The sequence below is a fragment of the Microcaecilia unicolor genome, chromosome 3 (assembly GCF_901765095.1).
Source record: "Microcaecilia unicolor chromosome 3, aMicUni1.1, whole genome shotgun sequence".
Classification (NCBI taxonomy): domain Eukaryota; kingdom Metazoa; phylum Chordata; class Amphibia; order Gymnophiona; family Siphonopidae; genus Microcaecilia; species Microcaecilia unicolor.
In genome coordinates, this window is record NC_044033.1 from 356,843,216 (window position 1) to 356,860,407 (window position 17,192).

At 44.8% G+C, this 17,192-nt stretch overlaps 1 protein-coding gene across 2 annotated transcripts in view; it reads right to left on the reverse strand.

Moving 5' to 3' along the window:
- The window catches only part of NHSL1 (NHS like 1), a 451,367-nt gene that overhangs the window by 128,764 nt on the left and 305,411 nt on the right, over positions 1–17,192 (reverse strand). For both annotated transcript variants that reach the window (XM_030198527.1, XM_030198528.1), the window contains exon 2: positions 4,641–4,793. In XM_030198527.1, the coding sequence (XP_030054387.1) occupies positions 4,641–4,793 (153 nt within the window). The remainder of the gene's footprint in view (positions 1–4,640; positions 4,794–17,192) is intronic.

Here is a 17,192-nt window from a genome sequence, read left to right on the forward strand (position 1 = left end):
TGTTTTTTTAATAAGGCTGTAGAAAATGTTCACAGAAACTTAATTGGATTCTGCACTATCTTTCTTCCCCTGTCAAGCTGTTAATCTCTGCTATACAACCCGATTGATTGGCCCTAGCCCTAGTCTGTTCATTATTTTACCTGGTTTGTTTCCAAATAAGTACAATTTAAGCTTATTATGAAGGTTGAGTACCAGCATGGGTTTGCAGCAAATCTCTTCTGCATGAAGGAGAAGAAACGGCCGCTCCTGCAGAATACAGTGCAGGTGCATCTGCAGAATGGGCTGAACCTTTCTCCACCACCGCCAACTCCAGGCTCCGCCCTGCCTCGCCTCACCCCATGCTTGGAATAAACTCCCTGAGCCCGTTCGCCAGGCCCCCTCCCTGCCCATATTCAAATCCTTGCTCAAAGCCCACCTCTTCAATGTCGCCTTCAGCACCTAACCACCATACCTCTAGTCAGGAAATCTAGACTGCTCCAACTTGACATTTCGTCCTTTAGATTGTAAGCTCCTTTGAGCAGGGCCTGTTCTTCTCTGTTAAACTGTAGCGCTGCGTAACCCTAGTAGCGCTCTAGAAATGTTAAGTAGTAGTAGTTAGGAATTGTGCTGTTCAGGGAAACTATCAGCAGACATCCTGCCAGGGGTAAACTACTGCTTCATTAGAAACGGGAAATGTTTCAGCCAACAAATCAATGTTGAGAACCAGTTGGGCTCTGAAAGTAGAAGCTTGCTTGTATTGCAAAAAAGATAATGAGAGGTAGAATCAAGAATACTACCATATATACTTGACTAAGTCGACAAATTTTGACTAAAAAAATGCCTTTAAAAAAAACCCCAAACAAAAATCCAGGGTTATCATATATGAGGCTGAAAAAAATTAAGCACCTTCTAACCCCATCAGCAGCATGACTCTGCATCTCTTCCCTGTCAGCCCATGGGTTCAATATCTCAATTCCCACCCCCCTTGTTGTGTACTTTCAAAAGTATCTTCTACAGAGCCAGGGCAATGCAGCCATCTTCCTAGGCTGTCTGCGGACTGCTCCTGAGCACACACTCTCTGATGTCCCGCCTTCCTGTTTCTGCAAGGGTGTAACGGATCAGAGAGACTACTCTGGAGCAGGCCGCAGGTAGCCTAGGAGGATCACTGCGAAGATACTTTTGAAGGTCCACGGTGAGGGGAGTGGGGATTGACACACTGAACCCATAGGCTGGTGGAGGGAGAGGAAGGAGAGAGAGGGAGCAATTCTGGACCCTGGAGGTGGAAGGAAGGGAGAGAGGTGCTGGCTTAGGTGAGGGAGGAAGGGCTGGAGGGGATCCTCGACTTACTCTTGTCATAGCCTTTTTGTCTATTTTTAGTTCAAAAACTGTCCTCGACTTACACATCCAAATTGCAAGTAGTAGTTGTGTTTTTACAGGCAGGGGCTCAACCTTCAAAACAAACAAAAATGCCCAACATTCACATGGATTCTTTAGTGTCTTTATTGATCAATAAAGACACTAAGGAATCCATGCGAGCGTTAGTCGTTTTTGTTTGGCTCGACTTATGACATCAACTTGTAGTTGAGTATGTATGATATATGAAGCTGTATCAGTTTAGCTCTGTATTGTGTGCCGTGCGGCAAGAACAGAACACACCCTTTGGAGGAAATAAAATACAAGCCTTTCAGTAGATAAACCAATCAGATATATCAAAAGGATTAAATTAATGAAGGAGGTAGATGTGGATTTCATCTAAGAACGGCCATGCTAAAGCAAACAGTTTTTTGCCTGGACTCTACCACTGTTCAATTCATTTATTATTTCATTTATTAATATTTATATACCGCCCTTATCCAGAACGGTGCACAGGTAAACATATATAAGAAAAGAAAACATCAATACTTCAAAATAGTCATGCTTGCACTATGCTGTCTCCTCCAGCTATCACAGATACTGTTAAACCTGCAACAGCAGATTTATTTATTTGGTTACATTTGTACCCCGCGCTTTCCCACTCATGGCAGGCTCAATGCAGCTTACATGGGGCGAAGGAGGGTTAAGTGACTTGCCCAGAGTCACAAGGAGCTGCCTGTGTCTGAAGTGGGAATCGAACTCAGTTCCTCAGTTCCCCAGGACCAAAGTCCACCACCCTAACCACTAGGCCACTCCTCCCGAATTCTTTTGAGTCCTATGGGGTCCAGGAAGTTTATTCCACGCGGTCAGGCCTGCTAGAGAAAAAAAAACCTCTTTCTCCTTGTGTCCTCCAAACGAAACAACCGAAAATGGGGGGCTCTCCAGCAGACAAGTATTATCTGACCGAAGTGCTTGCTTCCGACAGTACACGTGAACACGTTCTTCAACTAATGGTGAAATGTGCGCAGGGCTGTGGGCCTGGATTTCAATGGAAATCAGTGAAAAGTGGTTTCATTACTTCAGGCCCTTTCAGGAGAATCCAGATTACTGTCAGAACAAAAGGCTATCACCCCAAAAGCTGACCCTCAACATGATATACTCACAGAGGAAAACCAAGATAGTTAACACAAAGGCTATAGCGGAGGGATCTCAGGAAGGCATTTAACACAGGTTTTAGGGATTTGCTGATATATTTAAACACATTTAAAAAGTAAAATGTTCTAATCAACGTTTAGATATCATCTGTTAAAAAATATCATCATCATTTTGGAAAGAACAGATCTTTTGTTTTTCTTATACTGCGAGCTGCTTTAATTAAATGGATGCAAACAGCAGCTCTACGGCACCACTAAAAGCATCTGCATAGCATTATCTTATACCGACTAGTCACATCAATGAAAAACGGTAAGCCTCATACGGGCCATGAAGTTAGCCCAAACACAATATACATGCATCTGCCATATTTTTAAGGACAAAGAAAGAAAATGGCAGTGGAAGCAAAATCTATGACATCCGGAGAAACACAAAACAAGGGACAAGTGAACAGTTACTGTGCCAAAGTGTGCTACTCCCACCCCCCAAAGCCCAGTCTTGTCCCCTTCCAAAAGCAAGATAATCCTCTGATCAGATCATGCTGCACCACCTCCTCCACTGTCTTACCACAACCTTAAGGTATTCCTGCTTTCTTCAGAGTGGACTACGCCGATGCAGCATCACAAACACACTATGGTTTATGAACGATGGCGTACAAAGTACATCCCATTTAAAAGTCTTGTTCTAACACTGTTCATTGGTGGCACTCAATGAAAAGACAGAGGTGCTGAAAATAGTACTTCTGAACTTTTTCTTAATATGACCCTATTTTAATATTTAAATATTCACATAACCTTAGATAATGATGCAAACACAATAACAGAACTGTATTTGCACTCCTCCTCTCTCAACCACTTTTGCCCCCTTTTCAACCTTATCAAAACCAGGAAAGCAGAGCAGCGGTGGTGACGCAGCACTGCTGCTGTGGGAACTCATCCAAATTACCTGCATGTCCACAAACTGCTGAAGGCACTCTGCTTTTCTAGTGCCTTTAAAGACCGAGGAGGGTTGTTTTTTGGTGTGTTTTATTTAAATATCTCAGCTGCCAATGAGATTTTTAAAAATGTTTTCTGTTATATCTGTTTTATATATTAATCCACCCAATATCCAGCACTATTTACCCAGCCAGGAATGGTTCCTGCTGGTTAAATAGCCTTAAGCTGGCTAAGTGATAATATTCAGTTTGAGATAGCTGGTTAGTGCCAATATTCATCAGATAACCTGCCAAGTTTAGCTGTCAGACAGACCCGCATAAATAGCAGGTCTACCTTTGGCCACTATAACTTCAGCCGATGAATGAATCGGCTTAACCGGTTATGTTCACAGCAGCCAAAAAGAAAATTCAATGCCCGATGCAGTCCGGCATTTAATTTCTGGGTTCACCACCGACCAATGAGTTAGCCGGGCTGCCTCCCACAGTCTGAATACCGGCCCCTATGTTTTTAATTTTGTTAGATGCTCAGATTAGTCTTTACTGGATGTGTGGTCTATAAATTTAAAAAATAAATGAAAAAGAGGGGGCAAGGCCTGTGAAGACTGGAACTATGGGGCACAGGCCCCAGACTGGCTAACAAGTGGACCAGGTGAGGCTGTGGCCCAGGGCGCCGAAATACCCAGCCTCTGACCTCACCTGGCCTACTGGTCAAGCCTTTTCTTCCCTCCCCCCCCCCCCCCCCCACAGTCCAGTCTCTCCCTTTCTCTTTCAGTAAGGCTCCCTGATCTCTCTCACTCCCCCACAGTCCTGTAAAGTCTATGTTTGTCAACGGCAGCAGCAGCATGACATGCTACCTTCGCCCAACCCCTGGGTTTTGGCCCTGCCATGTCCCACCCACAAGAAATTGCATCAGAGAATGCAGGACACGGCACAGGGAAGACCCAGTGGCTGGCTGAAGGCAGCCTGTCATGTTGCTGCTACTGCCAGATCTGTGGGGAAGAGGGAAGGTGTGCCCGAAGCTATGCAGTTGGGGGTGGGAGGTTGCTGCCAAAGGAAGTTGGCTCAAGGCACCGCTATCCCTTGAGCCAGCCCTGGAAGGTCCCGAGAAAGGGGAAGCAGCCCAATTTATGTGACCCCCTATCTACGGATGTGGGTGGAGATACCAACTTAAGTCACAGTTTGGGAACCACTGTGCTAGAAGAAAGGATGCCCTTCCCCTTACCTCGGAGTACGGTTTTCAGGTTCAGCTTGGCCTGGCGGTGCAGGTCCTCCACGCAGGGAGGCCGGGAGGAAGGAAGGAAAACATTCTCCTGTTGATGCCAGGGAGCCGTGTAGTGGACTGTCCATTTCCTTTCCTCATCTAGATTGGAAACAGCTGAAAAGAGAAAAAAAGCAAACAAAACAAGTTAAGCAGCTGTTCAGCAAGCAGCTTATGTTTTCCTTTGTTAAGAATGCAAATAATCCTCCTATCATCAAATGCTTAGCTCTTTAGAGCAGATCTCCTGTATGGTGAACTGCTCGCCTCCTTTTAGGTTTCAGTCACATTCATTAACTTGAACTAGAAATGATTTATAGTAGTATTTTCTCCTTTCTTGTTCTACATTAATTTTACAGCCTGAACTCGAAGCTCTTCTCTTGTTTTATAGCGGTGATAAAAACGTTTAGTCCAGGAGCCCAAGTGGCTATGGTTAGATGCAAGAGCTCCTGTTCAACTAAGCGGCTGCTACAATTGCCCTCTCTGAACAGTATTCCCTGTGTTTCTCACCCCCCCCCCCACCCTGACAATTTGATACAGAGCTACAAAATTAGCTTCTGCTCAGAAGCAGCAGGGCAACGAACATTTCCTGCTCATTGTAAATCTCTAAACAGATTACAGTACAATATGTTTGGCTGGAAGTTAACACACACCAAGCTGTTCGCAGAGATGTAAATCTGTATGCTTTGGGGGAACTAAAGACAAAGCACTGTGCCTACAATTACCATGACGCGCCAGTAGTCATGAACATGCAATCCAAGGAAAATAGAAATCCTTCCATGCCTTTAAAAACACACCTCAATACTTCCTTTCATACAACACACTATAAAATCTATAAATTTTGCTGCCCAATACCAAGCTGCTCGTCATGCACTGCCATAGAAGTCTTTATGATAGCCCTTAAGCCACAGATGGGCAACCTCGGTCCTCAAGGGCTGCAAAACAGTTGGGTTTTCAGGATTCCACCAATGAATATGCATGAGATCTATTTGCATAAAATGGAGGCAGTGCATGCAAATAGATCTCATGCATATTCATTGGTGGAATCCTGAAAACCTGTATAAAAAAAAATACACACAAATACGTTCCGTTTCACACAAAACTTTTTTATTAATCTTTATTATTATAAGTGTTCTCAATACTTGACTAATATTTATTTCAATATATTACATCAACTATCTCCCTTTGACATTACTTTTTTTATGTATTGCCACATGGAACATATTACGAGCTCAATTTTGTCCATCTGATTTATTATTTATTTAATTACTATACTTGATTCTTTACATGTACTCATGTATTTTACATGGTTTAACCCTTTTATATGCATATTCATGTTTTTTTTACACATGTCCTATTTTTTCTTAGACCCCTGATGTAGGCTTTACACAGAACCCTAGTACAGTGTCGGGTTTTGATGAATCAAGATTTTGCTTATTACGTCTCTCGTCCCCCTGGTATTTTGTGGAAGAGTCCTGCTACCTTCACTACTCCTGTTGGATTTCTTCTACGTAGTGACATCCAGTCCTCCGCTTTTGCTGTGTCCCGTCTGTTATACGTGGAATAGCCATTCTGGGTCAGACCAATGGTCCATCTAACCCAGGATACTGCTTCCAACAGTGGCCAATCCAGGTCACAAGTACCTGACAGGAACCCAAATACTAGCAACATTCCATGCTACCAATCCCAGGGCAAGCAGTGGCTTCCCCATATCTGTCTCAATAGTAGACTATGGACTTTTCTCCAGGAACTTGTCTAACCTTTTTTAAACCCAGATAAGCTAACTGCTGTTACTACATCCTCCAGCAAAGAGTTCCAGAGTTTAACTATTCTTTGAGTGAAAAAATACTTCCTCCTATTTGTTTTAAAGTACTTCCATGTAACTTCATTGAGAGTCCCCTAGTCTTTATACTTTTTGAAAGAGTAAAAAAAAATCAATTTACTTCTACTCATTCTACGCCACTCAGAATTTTGTAGACCTCAATCATATCTCCTCTCAAACGTCTCTTTTCCAAGCTGAAGAGGCCTAACCTCTTTAGGCTTTCCTCATGTGAGAGGAGTTCCATCCCCTTTAGCACTTTTGGTTACTCTTCTTTGAACCTTTTCTAATTCTGTTATATTTGTTTTGAGATATGGCAACCAGAACTGAACACAATTCTCAAGGTGAGGTCGCACCATGGAGCGATACAGACACATTATTGTATTCTCGGTCTTATTTACCACCCCTTTTCTAATAATTCCTAGCATCCTGTTGGCTTTTTTGGCCTCTGCCACACACTGGGCAGAAGATTTCAGTATATTGTCTACAATGACACCTAGATCTTTTTCTTGGGTGCTGACCCCCAAGGTGGACCCTAGCATCAGGCAACTATGATTCAGATTATTCTTCTCAATGTGCATCACTGTGCATTTGTCCACATTAAATTTCTTCTGCCATTTGGATGCCCATGATCTAATAGCGAACAATTTCCTCATAGGACACTGACTTTGTCAACTCCCCAAGCGCCTAAGGTTCTCAGTACAAATCTTTAGTACCATGCATGGGTTAAACATTGGTGACCAGCTGACAATAGACTAGATACTGAAAAGCTGCAACAGCTGTTCTCCAAAACTCAGTATGACACAGGAAACTGCTTCCACCAAGTATCAAGACTTTTAAATGTTATAAAAAATAGATTACACGCCTGCCAGCCACTGAAGCATGCCACGAATATGAACATTACAGGAGCAGAAAGCAGATACTTCAGTAATGCATATTCATTTAATGTCAATGTGCACAGACAAGATACAAGATAATTATACAGATATAACATTCAGACTCTCAAGAATATATAATTTAAGCTTGAATAGACGCAGGTTATGCAATTTGTAGAAAGGCAGTAATAAGATAAAGGAATAAAGAGAGGACGAGTCTCCATAGGCTCTTATGAGTCCAAACTAACATGGGTGTTTTACCATATCAGGTGCCCAGGCCCCCAGCAAGGCTGAAGGTGCCTTGCAGTACACCTGGCACAAGGGTGGAAAAATATTTACAAAACCTAGGGACCAGTTTTTAGAAGCATTCAGCATTGCTTTTAAATGTAGCAAATATGGGTGATTTTTCCTAGTTTTCTTGTCATCTTTTTACTATGTTGCTTCTTTCTCGTCTTATTTTTTCTTCTCCTCCATGTACTGCCCCCCCTACTTCTGGGCTCCATCTTATGCACCCAACCTTTTTCCGTCCCTCTCAACTTCTTTACACTGTCTTCTCCTCCCCTTTCCAATTTCTTCCCTCCCTCATCTGTCCCTCATTGGGGCCCAGCAGCAGGCAGCAGCCCCAGTCTGCAGCATTGCTTCCTATTGGCCAAGTTACCAGACACCCACAAAAAACGTTTTACACTGGCCCCAGTACTGGTCACCTCCACAACTCAACCCAGGTACTCTACCCTTCCCCTTCTTCTCCCCTCATACTGCACATTCTCTCTCATTTTCTCCATCCACTGTCCCTTCCTCTCCCCTAGCATTCTCTTGATCCCCCTCTTCATCCTCCCTGCCAGCACTCCCTCTTCTTTGACTTCTCTCCCTTATTCTCCCCACTCACTGTAGACCAGTGCTTCCCAACCTGCATGCCGTGACTCTAAATGGGGGTCACACGCACACCCGGTTTGGGATTACTACCCAGGGGAGCACCTCATAGATGCATCATATGATACACCTTGGCACAGTCGTGGGCATTGCTGTGGCCAAGATAATGGGATCGTGACCAGAAAAAAAATTTTTTTGAGCATGCTGCAGACCCCATATAAAGCAGAATTACTTATACTAAAGATGGTCAAGTGTTGGACCCTGTCTGGGCAAAATATCTGGGGGAATGGCCTGGAACTCAGTTGTGCCACTGTTTTCCAGACTCCAGAACAATAGGTGTTTCTGCTCCAGGCCCTCCTCTTCCAGGCAGCCGTAGAGGAGAGAAGGGGTCTCACTGAAGGAGAGTAGTCACTATACTCCCTAATCCAGCCCCTCATCTCCTGTTGCTCATGCCCCTTGCTTGCCCACCCCCTTCCCAGGCTCCACAGTTCTACTTCCTTTTTGTCTACAAATGAAGCCCTGGACGCTATTAAAAAAAAAAAAAAGTTAAATATCGCACTATAAACCTACTATAATAAAATATGTCTATTGAATTGTATTTCATTTATTTGATATACCGCTGATCGCCATATGGCAGGATAAGAAGTAGATAAGAAAAAAGGGGGCAACTAAGGAGTGTGTATACCCTGCATCACAAAGGAAAGGTCTGACAAAAGAGCCAAGATTTCAAAAGTTCCTTGAAAGTAATGTATAAAGGTTTAGATTTAAGATGAAGAGGTACAGTGCTCCAAAGTTTACGACCAGCATTAGCCATGGCTCAAGCCTTATGATGGAGGGAGGTAAAGAAGAGCTTGTTGGGAGGAACGCAGGGATCGAGAGGAGACATGGGGAATGAGTAAATCGGAAATGTATTCTGGAGCAGATGGGATAAGGCCTTTATGAACCAGGAGAAGTTTGTAATTCATTCAGAAAGAAACAGGTAGCCAATGTTCTTGTTTGAGTAATGCGATTATAAGATCAAATTTGCGAGCATTAGATAGAAGTTTAATGGCAGTTGACTGCATAAAGGGAAAAGGCCCATCCCACTAGACATATCTAGTGAACAACAAAGTACTATGACTAAAATTAATTCTTAAAATTGCATGACAAACTTTTGAAATAGAAAAGCTTTCAATAATTTTCAAAACTTTATACAACAGATCTCAGATCTAACATACAAAGCAGTCTGTCTGCATTATTTTTAGATTGTGAGCTCTATTAAGCAGGGAATGTCTCTCTATGTCAGGTGTTCAGCGCTGCATGCGTCTGGTAGCGCTATACAAATGTTAATAATAATAATAAGAAGAAAATATAGCTGCATGTCGTCTCTGATTTGAACAGTTCAGCTAGCAGATGGATAATGAAGGGTCAAAGAGTCCTTCAAATACAAAGACCTTTGAGATGGAGGGAGCTCAATTAGCTGACTCAAGTAACCTGGGGGCTTGACTTCTTAGAATTTTAAAAACTGTAACACAGATCTTAAAACACTGTGTTTCTACTGGGAGCCAGTAGAGATTGATCTATGGAACTGATTTGATTAACAAAGGATTAATCCTCGCAAACCTACCTTGCTGCCATATTTTACAGATTCACTCAAAAGTACAGTCAAATATCTTGTACCCCAATGTTCACATTATATAGGGTCTATAGTTGATATCCTACCGGGAGCAGTTCCCTTTCCTTCTCCAGGACCAGGCACTAATTTGGCTCACGACAAATTAAAATTCAAGTTGTGTCAGTCCCTGCCTGGGAGAGGACTTGCAATCTTAGAGCAATGAATTGCAAAGAGACTTGATCAAGTCACAAAGAGCACCAGTAAGGCATTCATAATTTGAAATCTGGCTTCCCTGGTTCTCCAGCCCACTGCTCTAATCACCAGGCAACTTCTCCAGAAAGGATGTGGGGTAGGGCTAGAAAACTTTGTTCCTCATTTTAGGATGTTTATAGAAGACTGTAACCAAATATAATAATAAACAAAACTTCTAAGGAAGCATCACCTACACCCAGACCACAAACCCCAGTGAACTTTGCAGCCAGACCTTATATTTCCATTTACTCAAAGTAGGAATGTACCCAAGGATGCTGACTTCCACAGGCAAATAGTTTGTGGTTGCCTGCCCAAAGGAGTTTTGACAGGAGACAGCATCAAGTGACAAGGCTGAAGCCATAGACAACATCTTCATACACTCAAATCAAAGCAAATTTTTGGTCCACATCACGCCACCCATAGGCAATCCTTATCTCTATATATAAAAGGCACCACCAACGTTCTATGAAGCCTCCAGCCGGAAGTGTGAAGGGGGAGAGATATCCAGTTTCCCCATGAGTGTCTGCCCCGCCCTTGCTCTCTCTGTAACACAACAGTGAAGGAAAACACATCAAATCGCTCTCTCTGTAACAGTGAAGGACTCAGAGGGGGGAGGGGAGAGAGGGCAGAGGGCAGGGACACACACACTCCCACATGCACACAGAAGAAAACCTTTGCTAGCCCCCGTTTCATTTGCATCAGAAACGGGGCTTTTTTTACTAGTTTCTAATAATGTTTGATATTGTTTTGGGTGACTCAATATGGCAGCAAGCTCCACCTACTGGCTTCAGGCCAGATAATAAACTGAGCATGATCCCACCTCTCCTGTCAATTAAACCTCCTTGGCCTGCCTACAGACAACTTTAATTTTTAATGGAAGGCCACCCCTCCCACTATAAAAGTCTAAATCTAAATCTGTTTACAGGTATGTGCCCTCCTGCTCCTACCCTGAAGGTGTTATCAGTGAAAACTCACTCAACCTGAGGCTCAGGTTTCTGGCAGCCAGTGAGCCAAGCCTGATTTTTAAATCATCTACTATAAAAAGTATGACAGGTGTCAATGCAGGATTTGAGAAACTAGCATTAATTGGTTTAATTCCTGGTGGCCATTCTTCTCAGGAGCTCTCTTAATACTGAAGACTTTAACCATCATAGATAAAGCACTAATTTGTTAGTTGGGTCCCTGAACAGCACAGAAGCCAGCTTTGTGGGTGCTTGAACATCCCCAATATTGAACAAAACAAACTCCTTGACTGTGTCCAGGGAGGGGTAAATTCTATTGGGTTTAGCACTGTCAATCATTTTGAAAAGTTGGCTCCTAATACTGAAAGGTTTATTTATATTTAGGACACCAACAAAGGCAGGTTATGGGCCTCACCACTGCCCCTTTAAGCAAATCATTCGGTGTTATCTCACAAAGCTCAGCTTTAGAGAAATGCCTCGTTTTTAGGCAACTTTCCCAGACCAGTGAAGGAATAATCTTTTACCGGCGAATTCTATGTTTACATGCACACACATTGCCAAGCAAACCAGAACAAAAAGGTCGAAGCCGCCCTCAATACCCCGCTGCTGGTCATTATTCTCTCCACTCGCCACCTGCAAAGCCAAGTTTAAGGAAGACACACACAGACTAGCAAGCGGAGAGTCTGCAGGAGAACTTCGACAGGCATTTCCGCAAGCCTTACCTCTATAGAAATTCAAAATCCCAGAACTTGCACAATGGCAAACGTACTAAATCCCATCCTGTGACAGAAAACTTGAAAATCGCCTGCATCCCCCCCCCCCGATCTTTAAATCTCTGAAAAGCTCACCCTCCACGGTCAAACACTAAGAAGAAGCTACTTCAGCAACTCCACACACCCCGGCTGAAAAGGAGAAAAGATAAAGATGCACAATTCCATCCATCCATCTCCCCGGCCGCATTTCAACGATTCAACAGGAGAAAAAGTACACAAAAGCCCTTAACTTACTCCTCTTCTTGAAGAGCTTAAAAATAGATTTCAGCTTCGTGTTAACGCACACCACCATATCCAAGGGGCATTTGGCGCCACCACAGCCCCAAACCCATAGACGTGCGAGCAAGGAGCAGGTGGCTGGGCAATGCTTCTGGTGGTTCTTTTTTCCAGCACGACGGAAATCCCGCGAACAGGTTCGCGCCTGCCTTTTTTAGCAGTATTTCTTTTTTTTCTTGCACCTTTGTTGCTGCCGTTTATTGTGTTTGAAGATGAAAAGCTGCCGGGGAAGGAGGGGAGGAAGATCGGGAGCCGTCTGCCTGCTTCAGCACGTGGGGGAGTGGGGACAAATCCCCGGGAGAAGAAGCAAAAGCAAAGCACAGCAGCGAGATCAAGAGAGCAGGGACTTTTCGCTTCAGTGCCTCCGCCTGGCTCAATCAAGCCAGCAGCAGCAGGTTCCTCCTTCTTGCAGGGGAGATGGGGGCAGGGAACTGCAAAGCAAACAGACTCGAGGGATTTAGGGAGGGGGGGGGGGGGCGCACTTTCTTAGCGCAGTGTGTAAAGTGACTGAACACACAGTGAAATCTGTCAGTTCTCTTCCCCCCCCCCCCCCCTCCCAATTGAGTGAACGCCATTCTCAGCCACAATTACACGTTCTGACCCTTTGCCGCTTCGCTTGGATTTCACGTTCACTCCAGCTAGAGAGAGCGAGGGCCGAGAACTTGACGCGCTCCATTTCACTCTGAACCCCGGGCCAGCCCTCTAAGGGGAGAGAAATTAAAGTAAGCACTTAAACATGATACGATTCAACACACACACACAAAAAAAACATTAATTCTATTCTTCTGCACATTATGTAAGCTTCAGAAGAATATATATTTTTTTCAACACACGTTGAAAATCAAACTTTTGTCCTGCCGTATCCATCATCAAAAAGATACAGTGAAGCTGCAGGACCGCCCCCCGCCTCTCCACTATTTTCTGAAAGATGTGTGCAAGGTGCTTCATCGTCCTTTGCAAATGAGGCAGTAGAACTGTCAAAAATTCAGTGGCAACAATATGGCACATTTTCACAGAATTGGGGAAATTTAAATTATGTAAATGTCATCAAATCGTTTGATGCCATTTCTTATGCTGCAGTTATTGAGTCCTCTTTTTGGGGAAAAGGGAATCATAGTAATTGGTGGTACTAACAGTAAATAAGGGAATGACTAGAGAGATCTCAGAAGTTAAAGAACTTGAAGGCAGAAGTGCCAGATGGAAAGAGAAACGGGGGGGGGGGGGAGGAGGGAGGAGAATAATGGAAAACAGGGAGTAAAAGGAAAAGGAATAAAGAGGGCAGTAGCTAGGGAGAGAAAAATGCCAACAATCCTCTCATCTAATTCCTCCCCCCCCCTCCCTTCATTTATTCTGCCCAACCTCCTATACCCCTTTTGGATCTTCTGCTTGCATACTCTCCTCTCTTCCCCATACAACCCCTCACACTGTAGACTCTCTCTCTCACAGCCCCCACCATCCCCCCTTGCTGTCACTTGCCCTTTCCCATCTGATGACTTCATTCATTTTCCAACCTGCATATCAAAGCACCTTTGGACTGCATGGAGCAGTGCAGTGTAGTTCAGAGTAAGAAGCTGATAGCCAGCAAAAGAGGAGTCAGGCTGGAGCTTGAGGCACTGGGTGCCAATGTGATCCTCCTCAACCTGGTGCAGGAAGGAGGGAGAAATAGGATTGCCACAGCATCAAGAGCTACTGCCACAGGCACTCCTGCCACATCCAGCCCTTAAGTCTGCCAGGAGTCAATGGGAGGGGCTTGATTTTGAGGCCTTTCCACAGCCCAGACCATTTGTAACCAACTCTAGGAAAAGGTAACTCAAGTCACCAGAAACAAAAAAAATGGGTTTTAATAAATTCTGTTATAGTAAGCAATTTGTAATACAACAGTCCAAACCTCATCCTTTTATGTGGAAAAAAAATTACAGGTCTAACATGTAACTTTTGCAGTCTGTTTATGGACCCATAACATGAAAAATCAGCCACTCATTTCAAATCTGCTACTTTAGTCACCTTTTCCCTGAGATGGTCACATTTAAGTAGCATACTATACTACAGGGGAGTAGCTATAACTATTATTCTTTTTTTGGGGGGGGGGGGGGGCAAGTATTTCAAGAACCATCAGCAGAAGAGATTTTCTGCCACAGCCACACCCATACAGCTAAAGCAGGGAGGAAGATAGCAGAGTGCTCCAGCTTCCGACAGGGGCACTTCCTCACATGTTCGGTTCAATGCATAAACAGAGCGTGTGCAGAAGTGCGGGCACCAGCAGCTGGAGCACCCTGCTGGCTTCTTCATTGCTTCAACTGTACGGGTGTGGCTCCAACAGAGACTATTTGGTTGGTGGGGTTTGGGCACCCCTGCCAGTCATGCATCTGGTACCACAATTCTGAAGGGGACCTGAGCTCAAAATGAGGGGGGGGGGCAGGCCCCAGAGGCCCCTCCCTAGTAGTTACAGCACTGTTATACTTTACTATGTAAAGTTGTTTGAATATTTTTACTGCTGTAAAGGTCTGTTGCCTATGTTCAACTTATTTTTGCTGTATACTATGCCTTGCTAAATTTTTGCAAAAAGGCGGTAAATAAATTCTAATAAATAAATAACTTTAGCCCTCATATGTGGAGGAATAGCCTAAGCTTGTACCTGAGGCAAGAAAGGGGCAGACGTGGCCAAAGTCCCAAAGAGAACCAGTAGCAGAAGTAGAAATTGAACCCTGGAATCCCTGGTTCTCAACCCAGTCATCAGGACACACCAAGTCAGGCTGCTTTTTTAGGATATCCACAATGAATATGCATTAGATAAATTTGTGTGCACTGCCTCCATGGTATGCAATTCTTTTTCATGCATATTCATTATGGGCATCCTGAAAACCTGACTGGCTGTATATGCCCTGAGGTCTGGGTTGAGAACCCCCCTGCTCTAACCATAAGGCTGCCTCCATTTCCTTTTGTACCTTGGAGTATTGTGTTCAGTTTTGGAGTTTTGCTAAAGATGTAAGAAGACTGGAAGCGGTGCAAAGAAAAGCTATGAAAATGGTATGGGATTTGCATTGCAAACCGTACGAGAGACTTGCTGACCTGAACATGTATACCTTGGAGGAAAGGAGAAACAAGGGTGATATGATATAGACGTTCCAAATATTTGAAAGGTATTAATCCGCAAACGAATCTTTTCCAGAGACGGGAAGGTGGTAGAACTAGAGGACATGAATTGAGGTTGACGGTGGCAGACTCAGGACTAATGTCAGGAAGTATTTTTTCACGGAGAGGGTGGTGGATATGTGGAATGCCCTCCCGCGGGAGGTGGTGGAGATGAGAACAGTAATGGAATTCAAACATGCGTGGGATAAACACAAAGGAATCCTGTTTAGAAGGAATGGATCTACGGAATCTTAGCGGAGATTGGGTGGTGACGCTGGTATTTGGAGAGCAAAACCGGTGCAGGGTGGACTTCTACGGTTTGTGCCCTGATTGTGACTGAATAGATATGGATGGGCTGGAGTGTAAATTTTAAGGGGCTTCGTCGAAGCTTCAGAACATTTAGTACAGGGCAGACTTTTACGGACTGTGCCCTGAGAAAGGCAGTGACAAATCAAACTCAGATTGTAAGCTCCTTTGAGCAGGCACTGTCCTTCTTTGCTAAACTGTACAGCGCTGCGTAACCCTAGTAACGCTCTAGAAATGTTAAGTAGTAGTAGTAGTGTGTGTGTGTGTGTATATATATATATATATATATATATATATATATATATATATATATATAAAACGCACCTCCAACGTTCTAATGAAGCCTCTGTTAGCCAACATTCTAAAGTGAAGGGGGTGAGATCGCATTGTGTCTGCCCCGCCCACGCGTCAAACGTGATGACGTCGAGGGCGGAGCAATGACACTCAACCAATCGCAACGCTCGGCAGCGAAGCGTCAGGGAAGGAGGCGGCGCTCTCGACGTCTAGCCTTCCCTTCGCTGTGTTCCGCCTTCTTCTGACGTCAAGGATGACGTCAAAAGAAGGCGGAACACAGCGAAGGGAAACCTAGACGTCGGGAGCGCCGCCTCCTTCCCTGACGCTTCGCTGCCGGAACCGGCACGGAGGTAAATTTAAAAACAAGAAAAAAAAAAAAAAAACAACCATGTTGGGGGGAGAGAAGAGGGTGGCCACTAAAGAACAACAATGGGAGCGGCAGGGCAGGGGAGAAACGACAGCATGGATGCGAAGGGGGGGGGGGGAAAAGAGGGCGGCCCAGGCTGGGACATGGGAGAGAGAGGAGCATGGATGCAAGGGGGGTCATGAAAGGGAGACAGGGGACTTGCTGCAAAAGGATGAATGGAGGCGGCAGGGGACAGAGGAGCATGGATGGGCATGGATTGGGATGGCAGGGCTCAGGAAGAGAGGGCAATTGCTGGAAAGGGATGAATGGAGGGGGCAGGGGACAGAGGAGCATGGATGGCCATGGATTGGGAGGGCAGGACTCAGGGAGAGAGGGAAATTGCTGGATAGGGATGAATAGAGGGGACAGATGGGCATGGATGGAAATGGATTGCAGGGCAGGCCTCAGGGAGAGAGGGCAATTGCTGGATAGGGAAAAATGGAGGGGCCAGGTGACAGATGAGCATGGATGGGCATGGATTGGAAGGGCAGGACTCAGGGAGAGGGGAATTGCTGGATAGGGATGAATGGAGGGCACAGATGGCCATGGATGCATATGGATTGCAGGGCAGGCCTCAGCAGAGAGGGGAATTGCTGGATAGGGATGAATGGAGGGGCCAGGTGACAGAGGAGCATGGATTGGAAGGGCAGGACTCAGGGAGAGGGGAATTGCTGGATAGGGATGAATGGAGGAGACAGATGGCCATGGATGGATATGGATTGCAGGACAGGCCTCAGGCAGAGAGGGGAAATGCTGGATACGGAAAAATGGAGGGGCCAGGTGACAGATGAGCATGGATGGGCATGGATTGGAAGGGCAGGGCTCAGGGAGAAGGGAATTGCTGGATAGGGATGAATGGAGGGGACAGATGGGCATGGATGGATATGGATTGCAGAGCAGGCCTCAGGCAGAGAGGGGAAATGCTGGATAGGGAAAAATGGAGGGGCCAGGTGACAGAGG